The sequence below is a fragment of the Crassostrea angulata genome, chromosome 2 (genome assembly GCF_025612915.1).
Source record: "Crassostrea angulata isolate pt1a10 chromosome 2, ASM2561291v2, whole genome shotgun sequence".
NCBI lineage: Eukaryota > Metazoa > Mollusca > Bivalvia > Ostreida > Ostreidae > Magallana > Magallana angulata.
In genome coordinates this window covers 47,870,692-47,889,535 of record NC_069112.1, presented here as the reverse complement: position 1 = coordinate 47,889,535, position 18,844 = coordinate 47,870,692, and the positions used below count along the sequence as shown (strand labels likewise).

Sequence of the window (18,844 nt, the reverse complement as noted above, 5' to 3'; positions counted from 1 at the left end):
TCCGAATACACATGTAACTTAACTTTACTTTTTTAGTAGGCGAGGCTAGAGAACTTCCCGATTAAATTTTTTAAGCATTTAAGTATGATTGAATAATTATGTCACTGTATAAAAGTTTAAATCTCAAGAAAAATGCATCAAAATATGAAATTTTTAATTTACACAAAGCTGTCACTGCATAGTTAACAAAGTAGTGCGAATCGTAATGTGTGCGCAAATAGTAGAATTCACCGAATGCCTGATACTATACATGCAAACTTCATTCATAGATAGATCATAAATATTTTAGAAGTATGAACCCTTAAAATTCTGAGATAAAAAGTCAGGGCTATACATACATGTATACGTAATACAACGTACAAATTTAGTGGTTAAAAGCAGAGGGCTAGAGTCGGTGGAATCTCTGATAATCTTAAGGCTTTCACGTTTTCGTTGGAAACACATGCAAATGGTCCACGTATTGTAGTCCTTTTTTAAAGGACAGCAACTTGTTTTTTTTTAAGTTAAACAATATTTCTCACCCTCAGAGGTCCGTGATATAATGACCGAGTCCTTTCTTTGATCGGTTTTAGCTGCAGTAGATATTTTCTAAAACGTTTTTACTTCTGAATCTTACAAATTACATCTGCTCCTCGTATTACCTTATACCAATATACCCCAAAACTTCCAGATAACTTGTTTTCCCTTCTTACGCATTAGCTTACATTTAAGAATATACATGAAATTGATGTCGATCTTATATACTTTCCATGATAAACTTGTTTTGGTTTTTTTCTTTAAATTTACAGGACATCCTCTGTGCTTACTCTTAAAATCAGTAATATAACGGTACTTAATAGTTAACTTCTATGTCAAGTGGCATGCCAAAAATTATTTATTAGCATGTTTTCTACAGAACTTCCTCCGCGCTAAGTACGTGATTTGCCTGTCCCACAATGACCGCGGGGACCTGATGACGGGGGACTCTAACGGGACGGTGTACGTGTGGGGGGACGGGGGCAACAAGATCACCAACTTCATCAAACACGGCCATGACGTAAGATCATTGCTGACATTGTTTAAGCTTGAAATATTTCTTATACTTTTACTTGAATAATATAACTATAACTATGTTTAATGTTTTAGATTGAAAATTCTTTAATACGGTTACATTTATTTTTATGTTTTTAACCTTTCTAGCTTGAGCAATTTTCAGTACTGTTACATGTATCCTTATCATTAACCGATTTATCTTAAGCATTCTTTTTAAAACTTAAATAAGACCACTTTCTGCTTTAAAGATAGCATAGGTAATTTGGAAAAATATAAACCTAGCTAAAATAAACATTAAGATTGCGTAGGATAACTGCAAAACTATTCGGAGACCTTTCGTCAGAGTTGATTTTCAAAAACATCGGATATAGCGAGTTAACAGTTCTAAATTGACCTTTTCAAAATTTTTGTAAATGAAGTGTTGTAATTAAAACATATTTTTATCAGACTTAGATAAATTTAAGTGCCAATACTAAGTTAAATTCTAAGATTCATTCATTCAGACCAACTTTTCACGCACTCGTGTTTGGTACGTATGATCTGTGCTTAAACTGCTTTATGGAGAAAAGTTATGACATGGTCGCTTGTTTGATGACCCATAGGGACCAGTGTTCACAGTTCTGTGTCTGAAGACCCACGTGCTAACAGGTGGGAGGGACGGGTTCATCTATTCCTGGCATTTCAACAAGAACATGGACATGGATGGGGAATTACAGGTAAAAATGAAACTGAGTTTAGAAAAACTATAATATAGCATTATTTGAACTCGAAAGTCTACTGAAGCCTGATTTTATAAGTTTTTCATAAAGAGAAAAAACAATTAGTGCAGTCATATTGTAAGCCAACACTGCTTCGTGTATGAGGTTTGTAATAAGCTGGTTTCGCAAATATTGTGCTACGAACCAAACATTCTTGATATCGTAATCATTATGAAAAACTATGTTGCGAAAATAATTCGTTGCAAAGCAATTTCTACAGTAACGTTATTCAATTTTAGAGAAAAATCAATATACTTTGGTGGAACAGATTGAATAGTACCATCTCCAATAAAAATACTGCGGATTTGACAATGACAAAACAATAAATATATTATATTCAGATTCCAAAGTCGGAGGGTGGGGTTAGACTACTTGTTCCCCATGGCGACAGCATTATCATTGGTACAACAGTGAACTCAATGCTGTCAATCACTCTGTCCAAGAAAAACAGTCCACTGAAAGACGTTGTGCTGGACCAAGTACCTATGACACAAGTAAAAAACTTAACTGTAGATTTCTTTCATAATACAAGAATACTTTTGTATCTTTTTTTTTAAATATAAACAATATTTCATTATGTAAAGTTCTTATATAATAAGGATTAGACAGCAGGCAATCTTCCTATTTGATCCCCCTCCTTAACATTTGTATCATCTGAACTGTTTCTTATTAGCTTTGAAAGCTGTTATATTAAAATAATATACATATAAGAAACTCCTTAAGTCATTGACTATACAATATGTCATATCGTAAAATATCAGTTTATTTAGTTATTATCGAAACCTTTTATGATTTGAATGATTTTGGTCTGAAATATTGTTTGGAACCAGCCAATATTTCTTTGATACCTATGACTACTTCTACATTTATAAGTGTAGTAGTATTACATTCGCTCTTCTTTAGGGTCATTTTAACGAGGTACGGGGTCTGACTAGGATCCCCCACACTGACACTATGGGAACAGTCCTAACGGCGGGCACTGACGGAATTCTATGTTGGTTCAATCCTTTGGGAAGGGACCCAGTTTGTAAACTGGTTCTCAAGGTAAGACAATATTTTTTTTCATGAAAAAAGACATATTTTTGATTGAGTTTTAGACGTGACAGGTCGTATAGATAATGAAATGCAACTAATAATGTTTTTTTGTTAATGCGATACTAAAAACAACGTTCATTTGCCTTTAACTTGATAGATTGATTCGCATGGGGGCGACTGAATATATGTAGATCATTTTTATTAAACACTAGCAGTACTATAGGTCCGGTTTGCAGCTAAAAATATTTTGAATGCATAGTAAAAATTCCTGTGTAACTCGCAAAACCTTCTATCGGGCCAATAACGATTCGTTAACTGTGAGTATATATGCTAACACTTTGTCCATTCTTCTTTTAGGGTATACAGTTCCTCTCAGTTGACGCCCTTCCCTCCGGTAAACACGTGGTCCTAGGGACCCGAGAGGGGCAGTAAGTGATTGCATTGAATCATGTTTACTATTTCCGTTAAGAACATCAATTACTAACACTAATTTCAAGTAAACATACCTTTAAGTAAAGGTCTTTAATTTCCTCTCACTGTCTTTCCCCATTTGGTTGTTTTTTAATCGTTCAACGTATGTGTAGGAACTCCATTTGCCTATCGCTTGCTCATCTGTTCTTCGTATCCTTCGCGATATTGTAACGTTCTTCATATGGGTTTTGTTTTTAGTTTGGTTGTTCTTGACATCCTTGGTGTATCAAGTACGGAGTCTTTCAACCAAAAGCTCTGCAAAGAAAAAATCACTATTGTGAAGTTCTCACCAGGTATAAAATTTCACTTAATAACAATTATAGAAAAAGTTTATTTAACATAATCTTATCTTACATAATGTTTCAACGTGACTTTATCTATAGAAAGAAATGTCTTTTTTGGTAGAAAGAAAATTTGAAAAAAAATATACATAATTGCGAAATTTAAAAGAAATATTTTGCTAAATAAGATTTCATATTTTGTTTTTAAAAAAGTATTTGATTCAAAAAAAGCTTTTTCGCTATTATATAACAAGTTACACCCTGATTTGTTAGAAATTAATTAGAGGATGCTCCGTCACATTATATGCATAAGGCGTGTTTATCGCATTTTTTAAGCTACATGTATCAACAAATGTGTTAACAATTCGTTAATTATTTTGCAGACGGCGCTTCCATAGCAGCCGGTTCTTCCGACGGTTGCGTGTATATCTGTACCTATGTCAACAAAGAAGATGGATCAAAAAGCTGGGAGTTCAAGGGCAAATTCAAGGTAGGCCTGCAAACACACAAATCTAAAGCGTATATGGTGGTCCAAACAATTTTCTGTTTAATAAAGTCTTTTTTGCCGTTAGTTTTGTCGTTGAATCAATATATTTTGTTGGTTGATTGTCTTACCATGTTTGTTGCTGAAGGTTGTCTTATCATTGCTGAAGGTTGTCTTATCATTTGTGTTGCTGATGGATTGTCTTACCATTTGTGTTTCTGAAGAATTGTGTTTTACCATTTTTGTTGCTGAAGGATTGTCTTTCCATTTGTTTTAATGAAATGTCTAACCATTTGTGTTGCTGAAGGATTTTTTTACCATTTGTGTTGCTTAAGGATTTTCCTACCATTTTTGTTGCTGAAGAATTGTCTTACAATTTTTGTTGCTGAAAGATTGTCTTACCATTTGTGTTGCTGAAGGATTGTTTTACCATTTTTGTTGCTAAAGGATTGTCTTACCATTTTTTTACAGAAGGATTGTCTTACCATTTGTGTTAATGAAATGTTGTCTTACCATTTGTGTTGCTGAAGGATTGCCTTAACCATTTGTGTTGCCGAATGATTTCCTATTATTTTTGTTGCTGATGAATTGTCTTACCATTTTTGTTGCTGAAGGATAGTCTTACCATTTGTGTTGCTGAAAGATTTGTGTTACCATTTATGTTACTTTAAGGATTGTCTTACCATTTGTGTTGCAGAATCATACAAACGCCATTCAGTCGCTGGACTGGTCCGCTGAGACGGTCGACTCTGCCTTCCTGATCAAGAGTTGTACTGCAGCTCCACCTGAACAGTGCGTCTGTAAGTTGAACTCTCGCTGGTCTAAATATGGAACTGGCTTTCGTCATTGTGTAGGTAAAAATCTAAGACCTGTATTCCAAAGTATTCTTGATATGATTTTGTTTTACTAAAAACTGTAATTTAATCTTTTAAGACAAGTGTACGAATCTCAAAATAAATTTGCTCTCAGTATTTATCATTTTAACCGTCCTGTTTTTAACATGTATTCTTTGAAGTCAAAAATTTATATCTATTGTATATGAATAATTATTACAGTTCCTATGGAAACTCCATCACCTTTATTTTTAAAAAGATATCGTTTTCAACATGAATTAATGACTTGGGTGCTTTTGTAGGGAATGCAGTTAATTTTTGCCAAACAGACAAACAAGACACGATGTCTATAAAATGGCAGTCCGAGACATGCGCAGTGGACGTCAGCATGTGCGGGCTATGGAACACCAAGTTAGCACGTGACTCCGACATTCACTGCGTGGCTGTCAATCCGGAGAGAAGCTTGGTGGCTGTGGGAGACTCAAGGGGACAGATCAGTCTGTTCAGATACCCGTGCTTTAAACAGGGGGTAAGTGACGATAAATTCGTGAAAGAATCTATTGTTGAACATTAACTGACTTTTATTCTCGTTAATTAATAACTGAATACCTTCTTAAACTGTTTTTCCTCTATATTTGTACTTGGCGGATTGAAATATATAGATGTTTACCTCAGTTTTACATTCAATTATTTAAGGTTATCTTGAGAGTAGCAACATGTATATTCAGGCCAAAGTTCAAAAAAGACATTGAATGAAATGCATTTTGTGTCAAAAACTTTTAATATATATTGAGTGTAATGTATTCATTTTCAATGACAAGATTAAGACATTAGTACAATGCATTTCATGAAAAAAAAAAAACAAATATAGACACTGAGTGTATTGCACTTCTTTGAATCATAATGTTTTATCTATATGAAACATATACTGTGGTTTCATCAATATTCGTTGAATACCAATTTTCGTGGATTTCGTTTATGAGTTGATCCACGAAATTAAATGTTCATTGAAATGCAATTTCTATTAACATTTTGTATTGATGGGGTCATTGGCCTCGAATTTACATAGCCTTGAAAGTGAGATTTTCACTTTAGCCATGAAGATTGATATCTTTGAATATTAATGAAACCACAGTATACTGACTTGAGTTATCTTTAAACTTTCTTTTTCTAATAATTTAGGCTTTCTGCCACACGTACAGGACTCACAGTACTGTCAGGAACCTGCTGTTCAGTGAAGATGGACAGTTCCTGTTATCTGTGGGGGGTCGCGACTTAACAATTCTACAGTGGGAAGTCACATAGTCACCCATTGTTACGTCATTAGCCAAATCATAGTCGAACTTGTTGTTACGTCATTAGCCAAATCATAGTCGCACTTGTTGTTACGTCATTAGAAAATTCATGTTATCAATTGTTATGTCATAATGATTATGTGATTCCAAACCTGTTGAAATCCTAGTGAACTATTACTTGATTCACATTGTCTTGCCATCTGTTTCAATATGTGATATTATAATGTAGAATACCGTTTACTTTAATTACTTGCTTTTCTTTTAAAAGTAGATCGCATTATTACTTATAAACGTAAAAGATTACGTGTACTTTCTCTTCTGTTGTCTTGCTCTTAACTAAGCGGATCATTGTCCCAACCAAGGTTATACTCGTATAACTTGGGTAGATATTGAGTTCATTCCTTATAATTTAATTTTCTGTAATTTGCTTTACAAATTGAGTCCGTTTTACTTTTAAAAATGATATCAATCTGTTCAAAATTAAAAGGTAACGTCAGGGGATTTGTATTTGACGTTGGTGCATTGTGACGAGGCTTGTGACGTGCAAACCAGGTTAAATTAGGTTAACTAAATTTTTCTATCCAATCAAATGCCGCGTTACAGCCAGAATTAAATTAATTTCGATAACTGAAATTCTTTTTCTGATATAGAATTGTTCTATTCATGTATATGCAACATATAATGCAAATGATGATATTATGCTTATTGATGGTTCGCAAATTCATTTACTGAAGTTTTATCGGATGCAAGAAGAATTCACGTCTTTTTCCTGTTTTCTTCTTTACAATATCATGCAGGAATATTTTAAATTGTGAGAATGCCTAATTAACATAATTGATTTGAAAAACTATGGTAAATGTACCATTTCTTTATTTTATACACTTGTCTAAAAACTCTCGAGTTTTATAACTGCAGCTGATTTTTTTTTATTGGCTGATTCAAACTTATGAATATTCATGAAACCAAGAAAAACAGTCTGAATTAGCCAATGGTCATAAGCGAGTCTGGTCTCTTTGTATCATTTTAATTATTTATAGAATCACGTGTTCTGAACTAGAATCCCTGATTTGATAGATTTTCTTTAACTGCATTTTATAACTATGAAAATACTCGTTTACAAGTTGATGCTGTTCTGTAGATGTTAATAAAATTATGTTAAACTTTTTTTTATTCTGTCATTTAGAAATTTTTCAATACCCTTTGTAGCAGTGGACTTTGGGTCTTCGAACATGACTCGTCTTCTTTTAGGCATAGCATATCTTTGATGATTCATGTGGATATGATGGTAGTGAGCATATACAGACAAAATACATAACCCTCGTTACCTGAAGCTATTCAGCCTTTATCATTACGAAAACATGTACATGTAATATAGTTTTCGTAAGGTTCATCAATATTGCTTTGGACTTTTCTATTGTATATTTTGGGGGAGTATATAATTGATGAATCAGTAGATATTAAATAAAAGGGTGCTCAAGACCCTTTATAGTGCAACGCCTCCAATTTAATCTGTTTAACATTAATGGACTTTAAACACCGAGTATTTTTCACAGCCCGATGTCAAACATGTAGTGAGACTTTTGACTCATGACTGCTTAATAAAGAAATTTTAAATGAAGTATAATAACTATGGTATACATCGCTGCCATCCTGGATTTTTTCTGATTTATCATATCAGCCTTTTTTATGCCATAAACTCGACAAAAAAAAACTTATTCAGGGCCATCCTACAACATCTTAGCTAATCATAAATAGTTTTTAAAACATGTTTATACTACTTTATACCCTCATAAAACACTCATGAAACAAAAGTACAAAATTATAAAATTGTGCAATAGAAATCATACAATTTTAATACTAAATGCCAGACATAAACATTCTATTCATACATGTATACTTAAATTCTGACACAAAAAATTCTATGCATTGGATAAAATGATTTTTGCTTGCCAGTGAGTATTTTCTTTCCCTTTTTGTCGTGATTATGTTATTTTAACTGCCACTTACGACGTGTATTTCATGATGACACAATGAGAGAAATATTTCTTCCTCCTTCTTGAATATTAATCCACTGCACCATTACTAAGGATATGCATGTTGGTCCGATTTTTCACAATATTATTACTCCCAGTGATGTCGTTCTGTGCTCAACACTTGTTTCATAAAACACACATCTATATATATATAACTGTTCACACAAATGCATGCTGCATACTAGTTCATGGAGATTCGAACTAGTTCATAGCATGAATGATAAATAGCGTTCACTCTTATGAATATTCATGTGCAAGTCATACATATTCATATATATGTCATAAATATTCATAATATGTCTGAATATTAATGAACAAATAATGAATATTTATGAAGATGCTATTTAGTTTGGGGAGGGGATTGGAGATTGTAATAAGGTTGTTCACTACATCCTGAACACTCCGAAATGTGTGTGTTGTTGCGGGGCGTTGAGGGATGCGCTGAGACTGAGTCCAAGTACTGTTCGTGTGTCCGCTGGGTCAATCACACCATCATCCCATAACCTAAAAACAACAGTTCATATAAATATACTACAAATATCTGAATTTCCAATTTTTTTTTTATTTGATTATTCATCTATATCCTGATCCATTCGTTTTAGCAAAAGGGTAAATTTAAAACATCAGTTAATAAGTCTGTTATTTTTAGATGTTAATTTTAAAAAATTGAAATTTTCAATTATCATTTTAATCTTGTTAATAAATTTTTTAAACTTCAATTTTTATTTAAAAAGTAGCGTAATCTTGGAGTGTCTTTGATAATATGAAACATGTTTTTGGATGGTACTTTTTGAACAACTTTCACTTTTCTTAAGCACCTTCATTAACTAATTTAAAATTTAACTTTTAACTACATCACCTATTTTCAAACAAATTATGATAACTCACACTACTGTTAGAATTTTGAACACCCTGCTCACCTAGAACTGGCATAGTATGGATGACCCTCTTTCTCATACTTCTTAATCACAGGAATCTTAATGGCTTCCTCTTCATCAGGTGTCAGCTAAAATGGAGGGAAAAAAAATAATTCTCTTCTGTGGGACTTTAAACAACACAAGGATACACGACTTGGCACAAAAAACCTGTTTCACAATCACTTCTCATATGACATTAAGTAGTTTTTCCACCTTGTGAGACATTGTTAAACTATTTTGAACTTCATCTCTCTCTCTCTCTCTCTCTCTCTCTCTCTCTCTCTCTCTCTCTCTCATTTTCTCTCTCTCTCTCACAAACTCTCTCAAATGCCAAAACTTGAAATAATGTGAGAATATTTTCTATACATTTGCGCCCTCAGAGGTCTTTATTTTACCTAACTAATACATGCTGTTTGATTAGGTTTAGAATAAAAAAGATTTACAGAGCCCTTTATGAGATGTTGATGTCTACATGATACTGAACTCAAATGGACATGTGGCTGATGTTACATCTAGGTGTTATAGACCTACCGTTTTCCCGGCCTTGATCCTCTGTTCCCGCGTGATCTGGGCGAGAACACTGGCCGCCTGTTCCCCTCCCATCACAGATATTCTGGCATTTGGCCACATGTACAGAAATCGTGGGCTACAAACCATATAATCAAAAGTGTCACAAAATAACAGAAGCAGTTAAGACTGCATGGTTACAATTTTTTTTTTAACTTGAGCTGCCTATACTTTGTTTGCATTGGATATAAAAGTTTGCCCAACCAGAATCTTAAACATCACTTCAATTACTGATTAGAAGTTTAGCTAGGGAAAGGAAAGAAAAAAAAAACATTTACATCTGCAATATGTTCAGCTTTTTTATAGCTTTTTACTTAGATCAAATACCATGCAATCTACAATTTCATAAATTTTCAATTAAGAATTTTACCTGTAGGCCCTGCCACACATCCCATAATTCCCTGCTCCATAGGAACCTCCGATTATCACAGTAAACTTGGGAACTTTGGCACACGCTACAGCGGTTACCATCTTGGCTCCGTTTTTGGCGATGCCCCCGGCCTCGGCATCTCGACCAACCATAAAACCTGTGACAAATCATTGAGGAAATGTGTTACGTTTCTTTTTACCACCATAAAATTCTTCAATCAATTTTTTTACTGTTGTGATTCTGATTAGAAGCACAAAGGATCATCTGTTATTTTGATTGTTAGTTGATAAACAATGAGCAGTGTTGATGAAAAGATTCAAGTTTCAACTTATGTTGGGGCAATTACTACCATCTAACGTCAAAGGTTCTTTTGAAAAGCAGCTGAGACTCGGCTGTGCATGATATTTGAATGAATCTCAGTGAAATCTGCTGAGTGGAATCACAAATATTTGGAATGACACCTTCACTGAAGCCAAGTTATAATGTTGGTTCAAGTTTTATTCCAAGCAGATTCTCATTCAAGATTAGAATTCTTCATGATGCCATCACCTACAGTAACACATGACCTAAGTTTTCAAGGTCCTATCTAAATAACTTTGCTATCTTTTTTTCTATACTTTGCTTCACTATTGCTACCATTATATACAGACTAAGTTAGGTGGAAGGAGATCTAACTTCGTCCCAGTCTAAGTAGAGACTATGTAAATCCTGATCCAAGTCATAATTCAGATAAAATCTAACAATTTGGATTTAATGATAACGGGACACATATAAAAAGCTTCAGGATCGTTTGAACAAACTCACCAGTAATGTTTTGAAGAAATATAAGAGGTATGTTTCTCTGGCAACAAAGTTCTATAAAATGTGTTCCCTGAAAAAAAAGATCAGAACAAAGGCATAAAGGACTATGTGCGGTTTGGTCAAATGTCTGCCCCCGATTTCAACCAATTTTTAAATAGTATCGTATAAGAATGAAATCTTCACAAATCATTGTAAAGAGAATGCCTATAACTTTAATCTTGATTTTAGTCATTAATGCTCACTCGCTTTTTATCTATGACGTCATCTAAATGACATAATTCCCGCAAAATTGCAAACAAATGAAGATATTCTCATTTTTGCTCTATATTTTGCATTCGGAAGTATAGAGCGCAGGTCTGCTCAAGTGCAATTTTAACATATGTTTTACTTAAGATAGTTATACATATTATACTAAAAAATGGTACTTGAGCAAGCCTGCGCTCGATGTTTCCCAGTCGAAAAACCATCGGAAAACACCCATATTTTGCTACTAAACATCAATTTATCAAAATAATGCAATATTCATGACGTCATTTCTACGTTATGACGTCACTGTGGTGATAACCTTTTACACCTTTATTTCCAATATGATTTTAACTATCTTTCATCTTATTTTAAAGCTCTTTCTAAAACTTTGATTTTGGGGGGCAAAAATTGCATAAAACCGCACTTAGTCCTTTTATAGAATTACAATATTTCAGTTAAATAGACTAATGAAACAGCAATAAGGTTTTGAATATCAGTCTACATGTATAATAGTTAGCAAATGTTCTGGGATCAGCCATTTTTTAACCCCTTTATTTGATTTTTTAATGACCTGTTAGATGTTTTTGACCAAAGTTTCAACCAACAAATGAAAAATTCTCCTGATTTTCTTATCTGGTTTTGTAATATGTCGAACTTTGCAAATGATTTTACATGTCATGTTTTACACTTAGAATTAAGCTTTTTTTCACAACTAAAGTCTGAGCTGACTCACCTTTAATGCCGATTCACTAAATAATACTCCGTTATTTCCCAGAATTCCTACAGGATACCCCCATAGTCTGGCAAATCCTACAAAACATCATGAAACAATATCAATGTTATTTTTCTCTTTATCTACATGTAAAATATAATTAGGGCAAACTATTTCAAGTCTTTCAGTATTTTATATCAATGACATTTTTCATTAAAACTGTTCATATGATATCGCATATTCTAATGCTTAGAATAGAAGAAAGGTGAGTAGCTTCAAAATTTAAAAAGCATTAAAAACATGATGTTTATATGTACTTAATACTGCCGACAATGAGGGCGAGAGGCGCAGAAATAAACCAGGGGCGAATATTAATTTCCCTGTATACAGTACTTCATTCTACTCTTATTATTAAAATATTTTATTGCACGGGAGAGAGGCCAAGGTGTAATTGATTGACCTTTTGTAACATGCCATGTACCTATGAATCAAATCTTCTTTTAACATAAAAATAGACATTACTGGTCTGGCTTACCTGTGACTAGAGTTTCCCCGTACATTGTTTTAAATTCATCAAATTTACTTCCATCTACAATTCTAGCTATCACCTGAAAAAGACAAAATCAACATTTTCTTTTGTAAATGTACAATGTACCTCATTCAAATTCACAACAGTCAAAGTTGTAAAACTCTTTTCTTCTGCTGAACAAAACTAAATTTCTCAATAGCAAAGCAGGGTTGTCTCTAAAAATTGATGTAGAAGGGAAAAATAAAAAAGTAGAAGGGGGTCTGGAGGTCTAGCTTATAGGTAGATTGTGTTTGAAATGAAAAAATAGCCGGGTAATTACATCACTTTAGGCGAGGGAATTCCCCGCCTCCCGAGGCTTAGAGACAACCCTGGCAAAGATTTTTTTCCTCTGAAAATACTCAGGTTTCATTTGAACAATAAAACAAAAAGCTCCATTAACTATATTGGAATTGCTAACAAAATGACACTGATTCAAAAACTGCCATGCCCCCTTCCCAACAAAATATGTTTCACCCGGCCACTTTGACCCTCACCTCTCTAACATCAAAGGTTTTCTTTAGATTAGCTCCCACAATTCCATACAACTCTTCAGCAGGATGGATTGGTTCCTCTGGGGTCTCCAAGGTAACCTAAACATACAAAATTGAAAATTAGTTAATATTGTGAATGCATATCTGAATAATTATAAGAAGTAGGCAGTGGGTTAAAAATTAAAGAAAATTAAATTGGTCTACTGTTGAGAAAAAAATCAAATGGAGAAGCCTCAGTTCCACATTCTACAAACATCTTCTACTATCAAAATGTTTCTAAAAAATATGATTAAAACCAGAAATACCAAAAACATATAACTCTCTGCCCTAATTTTTTTTATAAAAAATATCAAAGTTATAATACCTTGGGGTCTTTGGAGTAGTTGATGTTCTTGATACATCGCCTCGCCAAGTGAAGAGCGTGAATGTCGTCCTGAGCAAAGTAATCGGTCACACCTGACTTACTGCAAAGTCAAAGAGGGTCAAAGTTCAACAGTTGCATATTAAGAGAATGGATTTGATAGCAACCTAATACTTGTGTATGAAAATAAAAACTATGTTGGAATACATTCTGCAAAAGTAAATCCCTATAAAACCATTTCATAAAGATCACAAATGAATAAAATATTTTAAATCCTTGTTGATTTTTTTTTACTACAGTAAATAAAAAATAGACAAGATCAAGGGAAACTGCCAAAAAAAACAAAAGTTTTTTTTTTTGGAAAAGAGAGGGAGGGGGGTAGTAATTATAACAGACAGAGAGACCTGCAGTGTAACTGAGCCCCTCCAAGGTCAGTGGCTGATACTTCTTCCCCTGTAGCTGCCTTCACCTACAAGTGTACAAGTATATATATATATGCAGATGGGTATAACCTATAACTAATACGTGATAACGATTCTTTGTCCATATACATATTTAACCAAGAATTGCTACTAACACATTGTAAAGATTATTTGTCGATAGGCTGAAATACATTGTACTCTGTTTACATTTTCCATTTTAAATGACCTTGTATTTATAATTCATATGATAACAATTGAAAATTTCAATCAATAAATAAAAATTTCTTTATACCAAACAAGCAGGAAAAATCACCTAAATTTAACTGGATCAATATTTTTTTTACACACATTTTAAATAGAGTTTAGTACCTGCAAACCTTTAACAACATTCAATTAATCTTTAAGAAATTAAGTGAGTGTTACAATACAATAAATTAAATTTTTACCAGTTTCAAAATGAAAATCATCTAAGCATTTTACAAAATCTTAAAAATTAATGTCCTTTACCAGTGGAGGTCCTCCTAAGAAGATGGTTCCGTGTTTTTTGACGATGATGCTTTCGTCGGCCATGGCTGGTACATAGGCCCCTCCTGCTGTACAACTTCCTAGCACCACTGCTATCTGTACAAAACAGATGGGAAGACTCAGAACCACCATATAAAACTGGCATTTGGCAAATCTAGATTTGTGACTTTTTTATCTGTGATGTTCTATCAATTTGTCTCAGAGTTGTCCTAACTGATGCCTAGATTTGATTATTTTGATAATTTTTACAATTTTTTTAAAAATAAATTATCTGCCTTGTTGCAGCATTTCTTCATATAATGTAGTTTAACATTTAGCATTTCTTCTAATTGTTTACATACAAAGTTCCCTCCCTTGTTATAGCATTGCTTTTAATTGTTTGCAACTTTGCATACAAAGTTAGCTCCCTTGTTATACATTTCTTCTACTTGTTTACATACAAAGTTAGCTCCCTTGTTACAGCATTCATTATAGCTGTAGGAAGTATTTTGAGCATTTAATATCCTTTGTCAGAGCATTCATTTTCTCAATCTCTGATATCAAATATAAATACCTGAGGTATTTTGAGGGCAGACATGTTGGCCTGGTTGAAGAAGATTCGTCCAAAGTGGTCCCTGTCTGGGAACACATCCTCCTGCCGGGGCAGGTTGGCACCACCGGAGTCCACTGAAATCCAAAGAACATTAATGAAAAACATGCAAATATTTTTATGGGAAACCAATACAGTAAAGTAAAAAGAAGTAAAGTAATACACAGAACATTTATCAAAACATGTGTAGAGGTAACATTGATCCAAATTTCTATAATTTTCTGTTGTCTTATGATTTTTAAAATATTCAAAAAAGTTAATTGTTTCCATTAAATCTATGTTTAAGTTTTTTCAGCTTTTATTTAGCATCTACTTGGTTCCTATCTGATCTCTGCAAGCTTCTCTCTCTCTCTCTCTCTCTCTCTCTCTCTCTCTCTCTCTCTCTCTCTCTCTCTCTCTCTCTCTCTCTCTCTCTCTCTCTTGTTTCCCTTCTATCTAACCTAGGTATATACAGTGTAGATGATTCAGGTAAATCTCCTCCATTAAGTCTTTACTCTATATTTGGTCTCTCTAATATCTTACCTAGATATATACAGGGTAGATGGTTTTGTTGTGCAATTTCCTGGGCCCTCAAGTGTTTCTTGACCGTCACAGGATAGTAGGACCCACCCTTAACTGTTGGATCATTGGCTACAATCATACACTCCACCCTGGTGAGAAAAAAAAGTTGGACACATACCTTACACAGTATTCAATACTTTTACCTGCAGTGTATATATTACTTAAGTCAATTTGTTGGGGTTTGATTCATGTATATGCCAATTTTTGTTTAAATCCACCAATTAGACAGGAGAATATATAGGATTTCTCAATAATTTCTGATCAATCCTAGCTTGTACATATTCCCTTCTCTAGTCAAATGATGTAAGTTAACATAATGAGCTAGGTCATAATGTGAACACATACCCTGACACCCGCCCTATCCCGGTGATGATGCCCCCCGCAGGGACATCATCCTCTCCATACAGCTGGTACCCTGCTAACTGACTCAGCTCCAGGAACGGGGACCTAGTCAAAGAAAAAGGTGGCTGGATTATCTATACAAGCGATATCATAAAATTCAACTGCAGCAAACCAGTTATCAATATTATAAAATTGAATTGCTGCAAAGAGGTTTGAACATTTATAACTGGTAAAAACAAAAAAAATAAAGCTTGTGTATGGAACTCCTGATGATGGTTTCATGGTAGACATTAATTTTTTGTGGATTTTTTTAAGCTAACAGTTTCAAGGATACTGAACTTCATGTATCTCATTATGATTATCTAAACCAAGAAATTAAAACATAGTAAACCAGTTTATTAAAGGCAAACTGCTAAATAAAGCTGATGTGCAGTTCTCTGTTTGTAAAATCAACTCTTAATTTGAATTTAAAATATTTTTTATGTTTATTAAGTTTTAAGGCAAAGTTTCTTTACAGTACTCCATTTGTTAATCATTTCAACATTTAAGATTTATTTCAAGTAAGTTTTATTAAGGTCTTCCGTTTCCAACGGAAGACCTTATAGTTTTCGTACTGTTTCTTATTATTATTATTTTTTTCCCAAAATTTTGTGCACGCGATATCTCGAAAACTATTCGGCCGATTTCGACCATTTTTTCACAGATGATTGCCAGTGGTCATAATTCTAGAAGTTTTTTGAAATTTTGAAATCGGCACTTCCGGTTCCGATTTACGGCCGATTTTGTCAGTTTTTACGACCCATTTTGTGCAGACATAAACTCAGAGACTATAAGAGATAGGAATATGAAATTTTCAGGATAGGTAGACCATAGGTTAAAGTTGTGCACAATGTAGTTTTTTAGCGCCAGTGGCGCCATTTCTATGAGCTCGCCTAGGCTCGAAAATTGGGTACGAATTTCGAATCAAATTTTTCATACGTTTTGATCTGTATCTTTTTATGAGTTGATATTTTGTTAAAACATATATAACAAAAGTGGCAGATAATCAAAAGTCCTTTCCAACAAAATCAAGAAATAGGGGCTGGCCCCTTAAATTAGGGGCCAAGACACTCATAAACTCTATTACAAATAACTTCAAAACGATAAAGATTTTGTAATGCATTACAGAAGCAAAGTTGTTGACCGTAACAATATCCATCAGGCAAGATTGTTGCTACGCCCATTTATTACGTAATTAGGGATTTTTAGGGGCCAAAGTACTAAAACTTTGACACAATTTATCTAGAAAAATAGACATATTTTGTTAAGCATTGTTGAAGAGAAAATGCTTGCATTGATGATTTTAATCGATTCCATTAATCAAAACACCAATGTCTGTCCCCATTAAGGATCTAGAGGGCTGGCCCCTAAAATATTCAATCATTTGTATCTAAAAAATGAACAACAATTCTAGATAAGTGTAAGAACAAAAAATGTTAGTATTCGTGAGACCGTTCAAATGAACTCAAGAAAATAGGACTGGCCCCTTAAATTAGGGGCCAAGATACTCGTAAAGTCTATTACAAATAACTTAAAAACGATAAAGATTTTGTAATGCATTATAGAAACAAAGTTGTTGGTCGTAACAATAGGACTTTGTAAAACGAATTTCTAAACCAATTAATAACGTAATTAGGGATTTTAGGGGACTAAAATCTTAAACCTTAAATGTGCTGTATGTGAAAAAGCAAAACTCTTTGTTAAGCATTTCAAGGGATATTGACAATCGTATGCATTATCTGAAAAGGGAGTGGTTGAGGGGGAAATTTGAAATTTCATTTATATTTTAATCGTATCGTTTAAAAATTGAACGGAAGACCTACTCGTTACTCGTAACGAGATCGTATCTAGTTTTTATATTAGCCTTAAAGAAAGCTTTATTTTTTAAAAAAATTGTTCATTTACAATATTCCAATTGACTAAATGACACTCAGGTCAAAAGAGAGCTATTTCTAAAAACTGATAGTCAATCAGACAGGTTTATTAGGATAAAAGCCTCACTGTGGGTCCAGCAGGGAGTTGATCCTGTCCCTGGGTAACATCTTTCCCCGGTCAGTGTGCTTCTTCCGAGCTGCCTCGCCCCCACCTACATGGATATATTGATATACTTTACGGAAGTTTTAAGACATAGACATTTTTTTTTTAAATGACGTAAATGAAACAATTGTTGTTACATCATATTTCACATTAATTATGTCATTTAGCTCTGAAAAGAGCAGGACTTAAGTAACCATGAAGGTGTCTATTAGATTCAATAGTTAATTAAAAACAGATTTTTTCACTATCTGATGTCTGTATTTTGTATTAATAATGTCATTTTTATAATAATGGTCCATCAGTAAAAAGCAAATATATAGAAAGTATGCTTTGTGTTACTGTTTATAAGTATAACTCTTGACGTGTCAGTAATTAATGGTAAATTTGTTTTCATACTGAGATTTTTTGCATGCAGAATTAGTAACTCACCTTGCATAATTTTAGTGACTTTTGATTTCAGGTCATCCACAAGAACCTGCATCGTCTCTGCATTTTCCTACAAAATCATACATATAAATTCAGAATATAATGTAATTGGCAAAGATCAAAATCAATTATTGAATGCATTGAAATGCTCTCAAGATTATTTACTGTCTCAGCAAATTGCTTCAAACCATTCAGATTGTAAGTCCAATTGAATGGGGTTTTTCATATTATTATTATTATTACAAAGTCAGTTTAAACACACCACATTCGACCCTGCTGTGTCTGCACCAAAGGAGTTTGAGAAAATTCGAAATGCACGTGTTTTTTACCTTGTAATTTGCATCTTTTTTGATTGCAGTCCCAATCGGTGCAACTGCATCCAAGCTCAGTAATCGTTTCTGGCATTTCACTATTTCTCTTGACCGAAGTGACAGTATGTATCTACGTAACATGATCTTTACATTTGTAAACAAAACTTGTCAAGTGCTCTGTCCAAAGTCATACCAATCGAAACTCCTCGGATGTCTCCCACATCCAACAATAAGTGATCGTAAAGTGTAGAAGACATCCGAGAAGTTTCGATTGAAGTTCATATTTTCGAATTAAATATCTTTCAATTTTTCTTTTTGACAATAATCAGCAATGCGC

The 18,844-nt window shown here is 33.6% G+C and overlaps 2 protein-coding genes across 3 annotated transcripts in view; one reads left to right on the top strand and one right to left on the bottom strand.

Annotated features, from left to right (window-relative positions):
- Nucleotides 1-7,354, top strand: part of LOC128171546 (echinoderm microtubule-associated protein-like 2) — a 34,322-nt gene extending 26,968 nt beyond the window's left edge. For both annotated transcript variants that reach the window (XM_052837324.1, XM_052837325.1), the window contains 10 exons: nt 896-1,036; nt 1,635-1,748; nt 2,132-2,284; nt 2,694-2,834; nt 3,183-3,253; nt 3,495-3,589; nt 3,961-4,067; nt 4,759-4,861; nt 5,197-5,423; nt 6,077-7,354. In XM_052837324.1, coding sequence (XP_052693284.1) covers nt 896-1,036; nt 1,635-1,748; nt 2,132-2,284; nt 2,694-2,834; nt 3,183-3,253; nt 3,495-3,589; nt 3,961-4,067; nt 4,759-4,861; nt 5,197-5,423; nt 6,077-6,199 — 1,275 coding nt within the window. In that variant the 3' untranslated portion in view covers nt 6,200-7,354. The remainder of the gene's footprint in view (nt 1-895; nt 1,037-1,634; nt 1,749-2,131; nt 2,285-2,693; nt 2,835-3,182; nt 3,254-3,494; nt 3,590-3,960; nt 4,068-4,758; nt 4,862-5,196; nt 5,424-6,076) is intronic.
- A 670-nt stretch (nt 7,355-8,024) lies between these two features.
- On the bottom strand, nt 8,025-18,736 carry LOC128171547 (methylcrotonoyl-CoA carboxylase beta chain, mitochondrial-like). The gene is made up of 17 exons (XM_052837326.1): nt 18,526-18,736; nt 18,200-18,266; nt 17,735-17,819; nt 15,698-15,799; nt 15,314-15,441; nt 14,756-14,868; nt 14,185-14,298; nt 13,660-13,724; nt 13,259-13,358; nt 12,898-12,993; nt 12,371-12,443; nt 11,857-11,933; nt 10,881-10,947; nt 10,077-10,233; nt 9,671-9,785; nt 9,143-9,228; nt 8,025-8,726 (listed from the first exon to the last, which is right to left on the bottom strand). The coding sequence occupies exons 1-17, from the start codon at nt 18,646-18,648 to the stop codon at nt 8,609-8,611; spliced, it is 1,686 nt and encodes a 561-aa protein (XP_052693286.1). The 5' UTR covers nt 18,649-18,736; the 3' UTR covers nt 8,025-8,608.
- Nucleotides 18,737-18,844: the final 108 nt, after the last annotated feature.